General features: G+C 33.8%; 2 protein-coding genes across 4 annotated transcripts; one reads left to right on the top strand and one right to left on the bottom strand.

The window, feature by feature from the left end:
- Positions 1-879: 879 nt before the first annotated feature.
- On the bottom strand, positions 880-17,729 carry spz6 (Spaetzle domain-containing protein 6). Its single transcript, XM_085191829.1, has 8 exons — positions 17,529-17,729; positions 10,321-10,445; positions 8,769-8,924; positions 8,451-8,615; positions 7,954-8,109; positions 2,613-2,982; positions 2,252-2,344; positions 880-2,004 (listed from the first exon to the last, which is right to left on the bottom strand). The coding sequence occupies exons 1-8, from the start codon at positions 17,556-17,558 to the stop codon at positions 1,903-1,905; spliced, it is 1,197 nt and encodes a 398-aa protein (XP_085047955.1). The 5' UTR covers positions 17,559-17,729; the 3' UTR covers positions 880-1,902.
- On the top strand, positions 3,501-6,865 carry LOC146535346 (nicotinamide riboside kinase 1). Of its 3 annotated transcripts, none has more exons than XM_085191831.1 (6): positions 3,517-3,679; positions 3,759-3,812; positions 4,908-5,214; positions 5,295-5,810; positions 6,072-6,198; positions 6,569-6,865. In XM_085191831.1, the coding sequence occupies exons 4-6, from the start codon at positions 5,437-5,439 to the stop codon at positions 6,668-6,670; spliced, it is 603 nt and encodes a 200-aa protein (XP_085047957.1). In that variant the 5' UTR covers positions 3,517-3,679; positions 3,759-3,812; positions 4,908-5,214; positions 5,295-5,436; the 3' UTR covers positions 6,671-6,865. The 3 variants fall into 3 exon arrangements, with proteins under 3 accessions (XP_085047958.1, XP_085047957.1, XP_085047956.1); XM_085191830.1 differs by having other exon boundaries at positions 3,746-3,812; XM_085191832.1 differs by lacking the exons at positions 6,072-6,198; positions 6,569-6,865 and adding an exon at positions 4,177-4,313 and having other exon boundaries at positions 3,501-3,679.
- Positions 17,730-18,218: the final 489 nt, after the last annotated feature.

Here is an 18,218-nt window from a genome sequence, read left to right as displayed (position 1 = left end):
TGACGTTTTAGAGAGTGTCTGTAGATGCAGCTAGTGCTTAAATACAGTATGGTTGAAAGTGAATGCAGATGGGCAAGTAATTCATGTTTTCGTTATTTTCAATTGCAACAAACTTTTCTTTCGCTTTTGCTTGATGGTGAAAAGACAAGTAAGATAAAGATTTTCAATTTGAACTAATTATAAATGTAAAATAGGATTATTATATGACACAACTAACGCTAAAAGCGCATCCTAACCTATAAACTTTTGTCACAACGGCTAAAATTAAATTCATATATCTATTGGGTAAGATGACATACAAAACGTGAGTATAAGATGGCATACTATCTTACCCTTATAAATAGAATCGATGTATTTTTTTGCTTTACCTACAAAATGCCTGGCAATTACAAATGAATATATATTGGTCACAAGAAGACATGGATAAGGCTGCTAGAGCAAGGGCATTCAATAGCCGCAAGTGACGAAGCCTATTTCCCTTTTGGAAAAGGAAGTGACTGATAACGGAATCCAACCTCATAGAATTTGCAACATGTATGAATCTGGCTTTAATACTGTTTAAAAGCCCCCCGGCAAAGAAGAAACTATTTATTTGTGAACTATGCTCGACAAATAATGATGGCGTTTTTATGCCACATACTAAGTATGTCATTTTACCCTGTAGATATGTCGTCTTACACTGGTCGACCTAAGTGCGATTTTTGTTTATTTTTATGATGTTTGAAAGATGATTGTTCTGAAACTAAAATAATTCCGTTGATTATTAAATATATAATAGTATACGCAATATTCTGTTCTCAGATGACTTTATTTATTTGAAATATTTGTCTTCAAACAAAAAGTATGTCATCTTAAGCACAATTCCCCTATTTACATTACCATTATAGTTGTTTATATTTTTTAACGTTTATAATTTCTTCTATTAATAAGATTCTTAAAAAAATAATATTTAAATAAAAAAGAAAAATAAATTATTTTTATTTAAATATATTTATTTGATAATATCCATTTGTAATTGAAGCTGATATGATTTTTCTAAAAAGGATATATCAACACGAAATTTATTTATTTTAAATCGTTATAATTAAATAAATTCCTTAATATATTAAAAAAAATGTAAATACAGCTTTAAATGTATTTTACTTTATATTTATAAAGTTATTACTAATAAATACAGTCTCAATGTCACTAATTCTTAGCACCAAGTCGTTCACTCTTTATTTATAACCTATATTTTCTTTTCTTATAAAGTATTTAGATCTTATATGCAATATTTAGTTTTTTTAACTTCACACTGTGTCCCGTATATCACAGGATAGACAAAGCGCAGTGTTAGACATTCGGTTCGTCACTCACTGTCTGTTGGATAGCGAAACTCAACACCCTGCTATGTCCTTTTACCAGGGAGGGAAAATGAAAATATAATTTAATTCCCCGAATGGGAATCGAACTCACAACCTTCGTCTGTCTGTCCACATAAATTTAACTTTTATGACAATTCTTAGTCTACAATTTTTATGTGGAGCTTTTTGGTTGATCATTAATATTGTAAAATCATTTGATAAGATACATTATATTATGTGCTATTTATGTATTAAGTCTCAGTTTTAGAGAAAAACATAAATATTCTTTTTAATATAAATAAGTATCTATCTTAATATTCAATACAAAAATTGTGCTTTTACCACATATCCAAAACATGTAATTGTAACTTTTGAAATATTTTCCAATTTTTTACATAAAACAAGCTTCTACTATTATACTACAAACAAAAATAGAGACCAGGCAGACTAACACTTAAAGATATTTTAGTATTTCGTCCAATTTCATGTCTTTACCTAAAGAACCAGGATAATGAGCCCAAAAATGTTTTTTAAATATTTTGTAATTTTAGGACAGGTTTTACAGATCGGTGTGAGCGCGTCGTACGTATCTTGCGAAGTAATCAGGCCGCCAACATTTGCATGAGCCTGGTACTAAGAACCAGTCGTAGTACAGACGTACCTGGAACCAAATATATTTTATTTATTTAAGTACTTTTAGTCGTTTTACGCTGTGTCCCGCACAAAGAAAAGTAGGCGGGAGAAACCTGGGAACTCAGTGTTAAAACACTCCGTTCCCATTAAGATATTTCCGTTCGCCACTTTCCGTCCAATTCTGAAGTCTCTTTACCAAAGTTCATTTTTTCGAGTGGTGGTGGATTTTTCTCTATTGGACAAGAATAAACTAAAAAAATAAATAAAAAGTTCACCTGATAGCATCCCAATTCATCATGCCCATCACAGTGCGGGGGTTTTTCTGTAGTATCACCTTCTCCAAGCCTCTTGTTTGTTTGTTGGTATTCCTGCAATAAAATAAATGCAAAATTTATTGTATCTCAGCAAGGTGAGTGGAGGAAGTATCTAAGAAAGTAACCTAGTTTTAAGACATCCCGTCCCCTATGCATCTTTTTTTTAATCCCAGAGCGAAACCCCACTAAAAACCACGTAATTCCCACCAAAAAATTGGATGAAAAGAAGGAAACACAGACGCCGTGGCTGTAGATTAAGTTGCCTCTGCCTACCCTATAAGAAAATAACCAAATCAATTAAACAATGCGGTGGCATACATACCGGCGGGTAGTGCATCTCAGCGACCAACAGCGACAACCAGCGCGGGCTGCTCAGACAGCCACCGTCCAGGTAGTGGCAGCGCGCGCGCAGACACCGCGTCACCTCTACCGTCTGCGTGAAATATCCCTCGTACGGGATCTGCACTACATAGCGCCACACGCCTTGGTAGTTGCGGGCAAACACCGGAGTCGCGTACTCCACGCGCGCCGGGCACGGCGTAGGCGGGCCTTCGTAGCGAGGCCCCCCAGCTCCGGCGGGACCCGCAGGCACGCCGTGCCCCGCGGGCCCCCCGTGTGGTACCACACCGGGGTCCTCACGACGCTCCGGACCGGAGCTCTCGCCATTTATAGCACGGTAGAGCATGCAGAATCTATAATAAACAAGATTTGTTGTTTGTTACAAATAACAAGCTGAGTGGAATAAAAGTCTAATATTTTTTACACCTATTTGTAAACAGAATATACAAAATACCATATAAATAAAGAAATAATATGAAATGCTTAATAACCTCCTGTAAATATACGTTCAAGCTATAATGAAACATCCGATCTCAGGATTAGAAGTCAGAACTACCAAGTCATTAACACTTTGTACTTCTGAGTCTGACTTATTAGGAACTCAAATCGATGATGAATATTGATGATTTCCTAAGCGGCCAGCATTATTTTAAGTATACAAATACATATTTTTGGTTTTTTTACTCAAGTGCATCATTTTATACACAATAGAATTTATTTGAATTGAATTCATAACATAATAATTTATAAATGTTATTCAGATAATAGTAAATATTTTTTTTCTATTGTGTTCTAACTAAAAACATGTATGGAACGTGCTTAACAGATAACATTATTTGCTACTCTTACTAAATCTGACATTTCAAATATTCTCGAATTGTCACTTGTCAAAATTGTCAGTTCACGTTCATTTTATAGTTGTTTTATAGGTTAGAAAATAAAAATGAGCATTTATTAAATATCCCATAAATGCTAATTAAACTGTGTACCTATGAATTAAAATGTCTTCAGCATTAGTGCGACAGGCTCTAGCGCTCGTGGACCCAGAAGGTACACTTAAGTAACAAATTCTTTATTATAAGTAATTATATTAATTGTTTATATTTAACATAATAGTTATTTCTTCCAGAAAATACTAAAAAGTCTCGACGTCGTAACAACCCAAACCGTCAGCAGGGTCAAGGTTTGTAAAACTATATGTAATATTTGTAGAGACTCGTTGCGTCATTCACTTGTGGCGATTTATTGTAAATTCATAAATTGTTATATAGTGTACAGATTACGTCCGTTTCATACGTTAGGAAAAAACACATTTTAGATAAGATTTGCATGCGCTTGCCTACATTATAAGCTTCTTGTTAAAAACATAACATAAATATATATTCATTAAAAATAATAGATAAAATAATATATATTTATTAAAAATAAGGGAGGCTGTCGGGCTAAGTAGTCTGTATTTATAGCGCGATAGTTATGAGTTCGATCCCACTCGAGGGAATAATAAATTTTAAAAAATCTTCAAATTTATATTTTCTTGTAATACTTAGTTTCCAGCCACCCTTACAAAAAGAATAAAAAACAACAACAAAATAAACCAAAATCCAAGGAAGAAGTGACTGAAGAGAATATAAAGAAACTGCTGGCATTGTCAACTCCTACTGCTGACACCGCTATAGCAAAAAAGGTTAGTAGTATGTTAAAGTTGTTGGACATCTATACTTATTAGCGTAGAACATTCTTTTTTTATGTGTAGTGTAGTATGCTGTTGACCTTATTGGGTTGACACCAGGTTTTTGTGGAAGGCGGAGCTAGAAGAGCTCTGACCTTGGCCAGTATAGAACTAGGAAGCTAAATAATACTGTAGCTGATATTTTAAATGGATGTAATCATGAGATAGGTATATTTATTTTATTGACTATTGTTTTACTACTGCAGTTACTGATAAGATATAGAATATATGCTTTTTATATGATAATAGAATCTCTTTTTAAAGTGTATAAAAGTTGCATAATTCTTTTTTTTATAGTTTTACACTGTATCTCACACATAATAAGTTAGAGTTAAGACACTCCATTCCCACTAAGACACTTCTGTTCCACCAAATTCTGGGGGCATAGCATGTTGAATGGTGGAACTTAATACTACGCTTTGCCTTGACACCATAGATTTTAATTTTACATCATAATGAATTTGAAAATAAAATCCATTTTGATTACATTTGTATAATGCATATGTATGTTTAAGTATTATATTCTAATGCAATATTTATCTTTTACAGATTGTGGAAAGAGCAATAAAAGGCAAGCCATTGTGTGCAAGAATTGAAGTTAAAAAGGAACAAGAAAAATCTATTTTATTCCCAGATGAGCCATTTGAAGAATTTGAAAAAACATATTTTGTTGGTTAATAAAGAAAAAAATTATCAATAATATTTTTAAAGACTATTTATGAAAAAAGAAGTGTTTATAGTGATGTATTTATGGAAATTCCCGATAGACTGTTGGGCAAGTGTCTTTTAGTGACCACACTTGTTATATACATTATTTTCGTGTTTTGGGTTAATTCCTATCCTTTTATTGACCAAGGTAATTTTTTAATGTGTTTACATTTACAAGTTATTTAGTATTTTTGTAAGGTTGTATGAATATTGTTTCTTACATTTCAGATCTAACAATATACGCGTACATTCCGGATCCGCAGTGGGCCCTTTTAGTTTGCGCTGTTTGGGGATTTTTTTTTATAGGGGGATTAATGTCTTTCACACTCTACCACATTTACCCGTATTTATAAAAAGAAATATAAACAAAATGGCGGCGAAAGACTGGATTATAATAGGCATTTCAGGGGTAACATGCGGCGGAAAAACGACATTATCGAATAAATTACATGATTTATTAACCCCTGTTTACGTATTTCATCAAGATAAATATTTTTATCCTGATGATAGTCCAAATCATGTTAAATGCGAGGGCATAGATCATAATAACTATGATATTTTATCTGCTTTGGATATGGCAGCCATGTTTAAAGATATAATGAGTACCATAAAAGGAGAAGATTGTTCACATTCAAAGTCAGTTGAAAGAAACGAAAGGTTGGAAATTACTGGAAAGAAATTCATAGTGGTTGAAGGGTTTACTGTGTTGAATTATAAACCTATTTTGGACATTTGTGATTTGAGGTTAGTTGAGATTTACTTTTTCTTTTACAAAGTTTAGTACAGTCCACAGGTCGTAGCCACACAGGTCATGGTAAATAGGGACTTTAAATTGGATTGGATAAACAACGATCAATTAACAATATCGTCTGTTACACCTGTAAATACTGCTCCATTTCAATTGTTTATCAGAAATAGCAAATATATATTGTATTTTTCTATTATTATTTTTTATTATTCAGACAAGTAACATAAACAACATAAAATGTTTAAAATTATTTATAGATATTACTTTGTACTCGATTACGGGGAGTGCGCGGCCCGACGTGTGCACCGCCTCTACGACCCGCCGGACATCGCCGGTTACTTTGAGAAGTGCGTGTGGCCTAACCATTTGCGGTATCGAGCTGAGGTATATGATTTATGTATACAATAATAATTTGCGATATATTTTAAATAACATAATAAAATTTGAACGTGGCGGTACTTAACCCCGCGCTTCTAGTTTACTGTCCAAGCGTCGAATTCTTATATACGATTTAGAAGCGAAGGTTAGGTCCTGCTATGTTCAATTTTTATTCTGTTATCTAAAATATGTAACATAAACAGAAATAATATGACAGAAATAACTAACATGATGTAATATGGCTAAAGTCTTCCTTAATAAATGGAAATACAAAGATTCTATTAAATACTATATCATCAGTTTCTAATATTGGACTGTTCAAACAAACTATTCAAATATTAGAATACACTATAACAATAAACTTATACATTTACAGATAGAGACAGACAAGCGAGTGTGTTTCATAGATGGCAAAAGATCGGACTCATTGGAACTAGTACGAGCAGATCTGGAGCGACTAGGAGCGAAACCTACATAGATTCCACTAGATTGACACAGACTAATGGAAACCCCTTAATAGACATGTTTTTCTATTGCTCATATTTTTTGCAATATGAAGACCAACCTAAAGTAGAAGTATCTTATATAAATTATGTAATATGGGCAACAAAAAACTATTTTCTTAATGCATATGATATCCTGGTACTATCAAATAAGTAAAATTTGACTTTTACTATTTGTTTTATTGTACCTTTACTATTTATTGGTTGGTACTGTTAATTTTGACATTTGATACCGACGAATTTGACATAATAAATTCTAATTCAAAATATTCTTTATTCAAATAGACTATAATAAGCACTTGAAGCGTCGAATGAACATTTAAACAAAAAAGCTACCACCGGTACAAAGGCAGTTCTGCTGAGAAGAGACGGCAAGAAACTCAACAGTTGCTCTTTTCAAAGTCAATGGTATAATTCAATTATTACATTTATTGACTTGTGAATGTTTCTGGGGATGTTCCACTTAAGTAAAAGTTACTGAACGAATTTAGATGAAACTTTACAGAAAAAACAGGCTACTATTTATGTACATATTTTGTATATTTTGACTATAATATAATTAAGTTTAAGCGGGGAAAGACGTAGGTGGCTATTAAATAACATTGCAGGATTAATAAAGCTCTACATACAATAAATAACAACAAGTAGTTAAAGTTTTATAATATAATTAGTTCGTAGCTCAAACTGTTTGTTATTATATTTAAAATGTTACATTTGTCAACCATTTTTCTTGTTAAAAATAACAAAACAAATATATGAAGCTATTTATGTTAAAGTACTGTATATTTTGAAGAAAAAATTGAAATAAAAACAGTTTTTATCAAATTTTGTAATCTGTGTTCAATTTTGAAAATGATTAAAATGAAAATTGAAAATTTTTCATTTAAATTTAATTACAATTTTGACCATAATGTTAAATTTGAAATGTCATTTTTTTATCGTAATATCCACACATTTGTATAGTAAATATGTAAAGATTTGGAAGTGTTAGTTTTGAATGTTATTTTTAGTCTGTATTAATAAATATTTTCGAATATTTGCAGTGATTTGTTTATTAATTTATATTAATTACTTAAAAATAAAAAGTCGCTTCCAAGACTTTTTCGGCTTCGTAAAGACGCATTGCTTAATTTCGGAGACATAAATATGTGTTGACTAATATAATCAAATCAATCAAAGTTTTAACACTAGGTTTCCTCGATCTACCCAGGGCCAGCTATATGCAAAAAAAATTATTACAAAATAATGATATACTCACACACCACCGCCATCGCAGAAGCCGCGTGAGTCAGCGCGGTGTTCAACACTGAGTTGGCTAGAAGGCACTTCTTGGAATGAGCGCGCCTCACGCGAACCCTTCGTTTGTGCGTCTTGCGTAGGGGAATCAAGCGAGCGACGAGCGCGGTCTTCTAGCCTGGAGGTTTTCGATAGATTAATTATTACTAGCGACCCGTTTGCGGTTCTACTATATGGCCCCAATAATACATTTACTCATATATCTTCTAAGTACATCATCAGCGGTCAGTTAAAAATTTATTTTATTTATATAGAATGTGAAAGTTTGTGAGGAATGACAAATCTTTATTTCTCTTCAACACAAAAACTACTGAACGCATTTAGATGAAAATTTAAAGTTCTTAATATAACTTATACATCAGAATAACACATAGACAATAATTTATGTAAACGTTTTGCATAATTTGGCTATAATATAACAATAAGTTTAAGCGGGCGGGTCGCTAGTATTATACATACCTGTTGTGCTGCAAGTGGTCGTCGTTGTGGTCATGGTGGTCATGGTGGTCTTGGTGGTCATCTTGTGGCTGCGTGACGTGCGCCACGCGTGGTAGTGCGTCGTCCGCGCGCAGTACAGGTAGAGTACGCGACAGGAAACGCAGTGTGTGGTTGCGGATTAATTCACTATAATAATAAGTAGTATTTTATAAAGTATTATTTCTCATTTAAGAAAAAAAAATATTTTTTTAGAAAACGTATGAGATGTAATAATTTCAACATAGTTTAATGAAAATCTAATAATTTCCTTTAACCTATATAACAATAAAACATACTTACAAAGGGTAAGGTTCCCCATTAGGGTTCTGTCCGAGCGGGTTGCGCGGTATAACGCCGCGGTTTAAGTCGCCGCACAGGTTGTTGGCGCTGACATGCGCACGTTCACCCGCTGGCGAACATTCCGCCGCCACCTGCCTGTAGGGGGGCGGACGCACTCTAAAGGGATTACAGGGAAGATTATTTACCAGAATCTTATATAACTTGATAAAAAACTAAAATGCAAACTTAACGTACCTACATTTTAAATATTAAACTTAATAATGAAATTTTTACACTAACATAAATATAGGTACGTAGAACCTACAGTACGGTCAAAGAACCTGGCCGACCTGTAACTTAAGAAGAAGAAAAAGATTAAACGTAAGAAAAAAATATAAAATAAATAAGTGTGTAATCTACAGCTACATCAGGGTGGCCACGACAACATCTATGTTCCTAATAAATCCTAAATAATAAATAGAATATAGATTTAAGTAATTAAACTTACAATTGCCTAAAAAATCAACTCCCGTCCTTCTTGGGTTTAATTTAAAAAATGTAGTATTAAATTGTCGTCCTATCTCTATAAAAAATATAATGAATGAGGCAAACATAGCAACATCAAATTTTCATGTCCACTAGGTATAGGAATGAGAATTACAATTATTCTTAATACTTAAAACTTCAACTCAGGTAAAAATTCTTAACGGAATTTGAATACTTTCAATACTAGCACATTCTTTAAAGCAATATTTAAATATATGTATTATACAAAAGTAAGTATGTCAGTTGTTCGCCATTGGTAAGCAAAGTTCACAACTTATTGTTAACACAATGTGCCGTAATATCAGTATTCCTAAGTTTTACAAAACGATTTTACCGTTTACTATCAAATACATAACGTGAATCAATGTTAAACAACAAATAAACATAATATTAGTGCCTATTTAAAAAAATCGATAAAAAAATAAGAATGGAAATGTAAATATATGACTTTTGTAACATTAGTGTTTCCTTTTCAATATGGATGTCAACAGGAAATGTATTTTATAAAAAATATTCTAGAACAGGTGCCTGCTAACTGATGGAGATCTTAAACGAAAAGAATTGGTAAGCACTTGAGCACTCAGTTGTTTCCAAAGACCAGAACACAATAGCGTCGTCATCATTCATCACTCATCTCACGGTGTTTGATGACAGCATCCACCATTATTATATATTTGTAACATTCTAGTGAAAGTCCTGGCGTCGCTCTCGAAAGTATTAAACGAGTAATCAACGTTTAAGACTTAAGAGAGAGCTTGCTACGGAGAAATCTACATTATATTGAACTAAGTTTATGGAGGACCTCAATTGAGATGGTCGTTAAAATTTTAAATCTTTGGATATTCGTTGATCCCAATTATGCATTATAATATATGTAAAGGTTTTATTTGCATGATTATAATTTTTACTTCTTAGTTTTGATGAATTTTTTATGATGGATTTTTATACCAATTAGAAGTTGTCGTTCATAAAAACTTATCAAAGGTTTAAAATTATAAGACTCACACATTCTTTTTATGCTACGCACCTGGGTGGAGTGGCATTGGGTGATTCAACGAAGGCATAATATCCTTCTGGAGGTTCTTCTGAATCTTGTGCATCTTCAGTCTTTGGTTCCACGGCAGGCTCTGACACGCATAGTGATGCTAATGTCTGAAAATATACAGAAAGTATTAAATGTTATTTGTTGTACATAAATACATTGTGTATGTACTCATTACGTAGTGTGATATAGTATGACTGCTAACATGATGATAGTGTGTTAGATTCTTACTCTAGTAACACGCTGAGCACACACAAACGTGACAAAGAGTTATGCTTTTTCGTGCATCCATCGATTTGTAAGACGTTATCACGTCATAAATACTTTTGTCTGGGCTAGTTAAGAAAAAGGAAAATGGAGTGTATGGTCACTACATTCTCTTTACCTTCTCGTAAAAAAACAAATAAACTGAAAAGACAAAAAATCAAATCTGTCCTAACTGCTGTCTTATAATTTTCTGTTATATAAACGTTTCTAATTTAGGCTCTCTGATTTTTTGTGCATAGTACACTCGGGAAGAAGATAATCAAAAGTAACAAAACATTCTAAAATCAAATCTGTGCATCCATTTACGGACTACAGCTAATTACTAAGCGGCCGCGACTCATCAAGCGTACTGTAGGTACTATGAATGATTGATGATGGCTTCGACAGGAGGAATAGATCAAGGGAGCAATTACGCAGTGAGTGTTATGCTAAAGTAAGAGTGTAGGTAATTTGATGCGGCGACAACTGACAAGTGCCATCAAGCATGTTCTGGAACTTTATATCTATCGTAATTTAATTATAATAAAATCACTGTTTACTTGTTTGTCTGGAACTTTCGATGGGCTTCGTTATTATGAAAGTGACAGGTGCACTTGTCTTGCCGTGCCGTCGTGGCGCAGCGGCACGAGGGTGTGACTGTAACGCGACGGTTGTGGGTTCGATTCCCACTCGAGGAAGTGAAATATTTATTTACGTTTATATTTCCATTTTTTCGTTCTGGTGTAGAGGCAAAGGGCGGTGTTGCGTTCTGCCACTCTGTTGAGCGCAATGCCTCCAGAATTCGGCAGAAAGTGGGGACCGGAGTGTCTTAACACTAGGTTCCCTCTGCCTACCCTACTATGTGCGGGATACAGCGTGAAGCTGATTTGGCTCTATATACATATAAGTACATAGGAAGAGACATTAAAATATAAAATCGTACCAAATTCGCGAAAACTATAACAAATTAAAATTATACCTAACTTGCCTTAGAAATTAACTGTCTTTCTAATGTAAAAGTCCAAAAATAGAGATCCAGTCCCGAAATCGCTTAGCTTACTTTACATTAGGAAAACATATATTTTGATCAAATCTGCGATAGAGTCCGCAACAGGTATGCAGGTCAGTAAGGCGTAACGGGCGTGCGTAGAGCGTGCTACCTGCCAGCCTGCTCGTGTAGACTACAGTAGTGCCGTTATATTGAAATCAACCTTATTTTTAATCACCAAAAGGCTTATTTTATTAGCTTGCGTATATCATTTACATATTCCGCTAGCCGTTGGCGCCGCCATTGAACTTGTAAGGCAATTTGATTCGAATTATTGATAGTTACGTATTTAATCTGTAGTGGGATCCGGAGAAATCGTAACTGTTGTTTAGATGAGTCATGGTACACAAAATCTGTTGATATGCCTGCTTATACGTAGGTATATGGAAATATTTGGATTTTTTTAATATATGTAATTGGAATTGGAATTTAAGCTTGCGTCTCTAGGATAGAGTCCAAGTAACTTCTCTACTAAGACTTTACTTGTAGTTTTAAAAACATTTTTATTATATTTTGAAGAAAGGATTCTGCTTGTGATGTAGAAACAACATGATATACGGTAATATGCAAACGGAGTTTAAGTTCTTTAACACTAGGTTCCCAGTTTCCCTCTGGTTACCCTACCATTTGTAGGATAATGCGTGAAACGAAAAAAAGATTAACTGAATGTAACGAGTAACCTATTTTCCGCGTAACTGTTACAGTCGGTGTCTTTATTAGGTACCTGCTCTACACAACGTGCAGCGATTATAAATAATCGTCTCAAATCAGTTACATTAAACGACTACACTCGTCGACTTGGAACTGGAGCTGTCAGATGTGGCTCGTGATGAGATATCATTGTTTACACGTGCGGTTAAAACTGTAATGTGGACTATATATATTTTGTCTGTTTACGCATCAGCACTTTGTAGGCAAAACGAACCTGGTAGTAAACCTGATAATCACTATGCTCTTAATTTTCCACAAAAAAAATCTAACATCCATTCTTTAACCATTTATTTACCAAAGAGTGGGATATAAAAGAGTCAAAAGTTACAAATCAGACCTGGCCCCTGGGATATTTATATAATGAATAAGTCTTTTGCTCATAAGTGGCGCATCAGTTCCACCACTCAACACGCTAATCTCAAAAAATTAACGGAAAGTTGAGAACGGAGTGTCTGAACACTAAGTTCTGTCTGTAGTGATATGCGAGATAAAGCGTGAAGTTGTTTTTTTTCTTGTGAGATTTAAACCACTAATTATACAGCTATGGTACTGGAACTGGCCTACGACAAATTTCTATGACAATTTTCGCTACCCACTACTAACCACTAACTGTTTCATTCATATCTTTCTAGAAAAACGTAAAAATTGTACAGGCCCAGCATATTACTTTAAATTTTGTATTTCACAGTTATTATTTGCGGTCATACTAAGCAAGTGGTAGAGTTTCGTCATATCGTAAATTTCCAGGTGCTATATGAAGAAACCCAGCCTAATGCCGTTATGAGTGGTGTGCTCAGCGAAGATGGTTGAAACAGAGCGCGTCGCGTCATTGTAATACATAAATATCATGTGTGAATTTATAATGACAACTATTTTTTTTGTACAGGTAAACCTGTAAACGTAGCCTATAGCAAAGTGTTCGAAATGTTTAACGCGTCTGACTGTGGACTTCGGTTTTGACTCGTGGGAATGATTTTTTTAAATAACGCGTCGTTTAGATCCGTTACTCGGCTCGCAATGTCTTGAATGTTGGGAGGAAGGTGAGGAAAGTGAAGAAGTGAAGGTAGAGTAAAGGTAGAGTGAAGTGTAAAAAAAATACGCAATAACTAGGCAACAAAGTTTCAACTCAAAATTTTAATAGGTAAAGCTAAAGAACTCATTAGTCTAAGTTTGTACATATGTACCTAAGTATTTAATATGTGAGTGTATACTTCTACACTCACATTTTATTTACTTCTTATGATCGTTTACACGGTTTACCTTTTTGTTTACTCTTTTAAGTTATTAATCTACCAGGTCAAGAAAATTAAGAACAGCCATAAATATTCCGGACATAAGTACAAATATTTAAAATGGTGGATCATCTCCAACTACGAAACAAGATTTTCTCCCTATACAAGTTAGGCTGTTCTTATAAACAAGTGGTGACGTCAGACGTTCCGTTAGGCGCGACCTTCACCCAGTGGCCAGTGGCCAGCGCGGACACTGAACCCGCATACCGGAATACATTAACTATCATAAAAGTTGATTACTCTATCAATATTTCATTATAATCTGATTTAAATTTGAGTCGATCAGATGGTAATTATTTACTGTAAATTGTTATTTATGGCGCATTGTGATAACATCTAAGTGTAAACACGACAGTTGTACGTTCGAACACCGCTCTGCCTACCCTGCTAGCCTTCTATATGCGTGCAACTGACTAATTTCTATATTTAAGCTTGCAGACAAAAGTACTAAAGATGATGAATTTGTGTGGATATTGATAATAATAAAAAAAATGTATTGCTAGCTAGATAATAATAAAAAAATGTATAGCTTTATGCTGTACCTATTTCATACATAGCAACCCTGCTATGGCAGAAGGAACGTAGTGTTAAGAAATCCGTTACCCACTTTCTGCGGATTTTTCGAGGCATTTAGTAACAAAAGTCACCGTTGCTTTGCCTTGTTACCAGAGCGAAGAAATGAAAATATTAAGGAATTCCCCCGAGTGGAAGTCGAACCCACAACCGTCGCGTTTATAATAACATGCTATCAGTATGACACTTTCAATCATTGTTAGTTAGCTTATTTAAAGCTTATTTATCTAACAATGATTAAAAGTGAGCATTTTTACAAGCGAAAGTATGAATTTCATATCTGAAAGTGATAACAGCCCAAATACGCTAAAACTCGTGAAAGTGTAACGGAACACACAATTTTCTGCGAGCTCCAATCTCATAGAAAATAATGTAATCATTGTTTTTGTTTGAACAATAATAATTTGATGTAATTTGTTTCTTTTTAGAACCTAACTATCTCATGATAGGTCGAAGTAACCATTTTTTCATTGTAGTATTGTTTGTGGTTTACAAAGAGACCTTTTAAGGCATTTTTAAATGTTAAAATGCCTTCTTCTTCCTCCTGGCATTAATCCCGGCTATTGCCAGGGTCTGCCTTCCTACTCAACCTACTCCATTTTGCACGGTCTTTTGCGTCCTCGGTGGTTAGACCATTGGCTCTCATGTCCTGCATCACGACATCCAACCAGCGCTTCCTTGGGCGTCCGGGAGGTCACACTCAATGTTTAAATGCCATATAAGATAAAAATGTATAATATAATAATAGAAGTAACTGAAGTTGGGTGCGTGAATGTTTTATGTGAAAAAAAACACAACCATTTAAGAGCTGCAAAAATAGTCCTTAGTGCTGAACTGGCAGCAATGGAAACGAGCAAACAGCTAACACCAGAAAACTTTACCGTAGAGGAAGAGCTTCGCAATAAATATTCCGTATATTATAAAAGTGATATCTTGTCTATGCCACATTTAGAAAATCATATTTTAAATGCATAAAATAGACATTACGAATGAAAGGAAAGTAGGCAGTAAGCGCCTATTTGATGTGATAAGAGCACTAATGCGATTATGGAAGTTTGAAAAGATTATTTATGAGGTTAAAAGCTAACTACCGTTAAGTTCTAATAACCTTAATTTAATAAAAATAAAATATATTTAAAAAGATTTCTGTTTATTTTATTATATGTTTATATTCAGGCCGTCGTAGTGTAGCGGCACACCGTCTTACTATAGCCGCGAGGGTTGTGCGTTTGATTTACTCAACGGAATGGATTATTTTCATTTCTCCGCTCTGGTAAGAAAACAAAGCATGGAGTTCTACACTAGGCGCGTCCTAACTTAGCTCTCTTAATTTTAGAAGCCGAAAAGATTTTATTTATTAACAGCTTATATTTCTTAAGAAAATTTCACAGTAGGCTGCCAAATTACACTTTACTTCGTGCCTTTATTATTTTTTTTCAAAATATAATATAATATTAACACACTGCAAGATTTGGGCCATTAACTTTATTAGTATTACGATAAGCAAATTAATAAAATAATGTGAATGTAAGTGTAGATGAAGGGGAAATTTCGAATGATCTTTGGAAGTAGTGTCGATGATATTTTAGTAGCCTTTAGTCTTACCGCATACATTGTTATAGTAAAATTATTACGCCAAATGGGCGATATATGATCTTATGTTGACGGGGAACAAATCAATGTGCCGTGAAACCAAAGTGGATGGGTACCTTCTTGGTATGGGGATCACAGACAGAGGGAACGTAATGTCGAAACATTTCTTCTTCTTCCCCACTTTCCGTCGAATTGTTGAGGCATTACACGTATTGTTACCAAAACGAACAAAACGAAGAAGTAATGAAAATATAAAATATTTCATTTCCCTGAGTGGAAATCGAACCCACAATCGTTGCGTTTACAGTAACACGCTAAGCCACTGGATCACGATGAAGCCCTTATGTCATAATAAATGATGACTATAAAGAACATCAAATAACCAAATATTTTTATATCTACCTACATACCAGAATTAAAAATAAAGCGTACATATAAAAGCCGTATAACATATTTTATCATTAATTGTTTCTACAAAAACAGGTGATCCAATAAACGATGAAATAAATGAACGTTAACGGAACGCGTGCGCCTGCGCCGGAACCGAACGGTACCAGCGTCCCACTGCGCCTGTATGTACCCGACAACCGACAGCCAACAGCCGTCTAGGATCATAATGCATCTAGATCTAGATCACTTGCCTGCACTTGCCTTTATTATAAAATTTATTTATCAAGTGTGAATCTGTTATTTATTTATTATACAATTAACATTAATCTATATTTCTATACTAATGATATTATCAGGTGGAACTTATGTGGTGTGGTGGTTTTTTAGATAGATAGGTCCCCAACTCTAAATATTCGCAATCATTGGGACGACGCCAATTTTGTGTGAACGCTGCACTCTACAAATCTTATTTCTATACTAATATTATTAGGTATATTGAATAATTTGTTTGGTTGATCGCGACAAACTCGGAAACTATTGATGGAAGTCAAATTATTAGTTTTGCATTGATTATTCCATTTATTGAGAAATGCTCATAGGCTAGGCCGTAGATAAACGTTAACTATTGTATATACAAAGTTCTTTTTCATCATGAAGCTTTTGCCAAATTTCTTTTTGTTTACTTAAACATAATAATAAATATATACATATTAATTGTACTACAGAGTACCTATAAATGTATAGTGTAGAACGGGAACAATTCAACGCATTACTCGTTTTGGTATACATTCCGTCTGTTTCGCACTCGGCCACAGCTTTCTCTCTATTGTAGTGTTATACGTGCAACTAACACCCTTAACGTGATACCTGTAGAGACCACTCTTACGGAAACATTCATATTGAAATCGGAACATTTAAATAGCAAGAATTGAGTGAAAGATTGTGTTCTATTGAAGAAAAAATAAGAGAAAATGCTGTAATGAATATAGATGAATAAGAAATAATAAGGTGTTTTCAATCTCTATCCATTGTTTGCGTAAATGTAAGGAATATTTAACAGTGCCTAGTAAAATGTTTTTTATATATTTTTTATATATAAAATGTAACATTTTAAATAAACTACTATTTTACATAATATAATTAATAATTACGCTTAGTATATGCTATACAAAAAAGAACATTTAAATTAAAATTATCACATATGTACCTCACAATTATAGTTTTTAATGATAAAAGAGTTATTAAGATCGAGAAGTTAATGGTTAGTAAAGATCAATTAGTAAACTGAAATTTAAAATAATAAAATATCAGCCTAATACTTTAAATTATTATAAGCTTACCAAATAAATAAGATACCGCACTATCGCCATTATAAGACACTAATATTATATTCACAATTATATATTTATTACACTTAGCACTAAAAATTAAAATAAAATTTTATATAAATTTGTTGGCGCGCTTTTATAACGTAAACTTTTGTTAAAGTTTAAATGAAAATGCGTTGGTCGCGCCGTATTCTGCCAGTGTTGGTAAGTGACTGGCTGAGAGGCATCGGGCCCTTGCGTGAAAAAGAGGTTTTATTAGAGAGAGGATAACCGTTTTCTTTTAAAAGTATTATTAAATATTTCTTTAGTTTGGTAGTAATTTTTGCACAAAATCACAAAAAATAAATATTTATTTTTTACATATTACATGTTATTTAATTTTCGACCGACTTTCGTGAGGAGGTTATCAATTCGTCTGTACTGTTTTTTATGTCTTACCTCAGAACTTTTGACTGGGTGAACCGATTTTGATGATACTTATTTTATTTGAAAGCTAGGTCTCCCCGTGTGGTGCCATTTTATTTCGGCCCATTTCTGATAAGATATCTATGAGAAAATGTCATAAGTCTTAAATTTGCATTAAGTAAGTGCGTGACATTGCATTAAGTATGTCCGTGGGGAACGGAGTGTCTTAACACTAGGTTCCCTCTGTCTACCCTGCTGTGTGCGGGATATATTACACGTGGGTATACGTGGGCCATA

Source organism: Heliconius melpomene, chromosome 10 (assembly GCF_056956725.1).
Source record: "Heliconius melpomene rosina isolate 202511_hmr_F chromosome 10, ASM5695672v1, whole genome shotgun sequence".
Lineage (NCBI taxonomy): Eukaryota > Metazoa > Arthropoda > Insecta > Lepidoptera > Nymphalidae > Heliconius > Heliconius melpomene.
The sequence above is the reverse complement of the archived record's forward strand: the minus strand, read 5'-3'. Positions and strand labels throughout refer to the sequence as shown.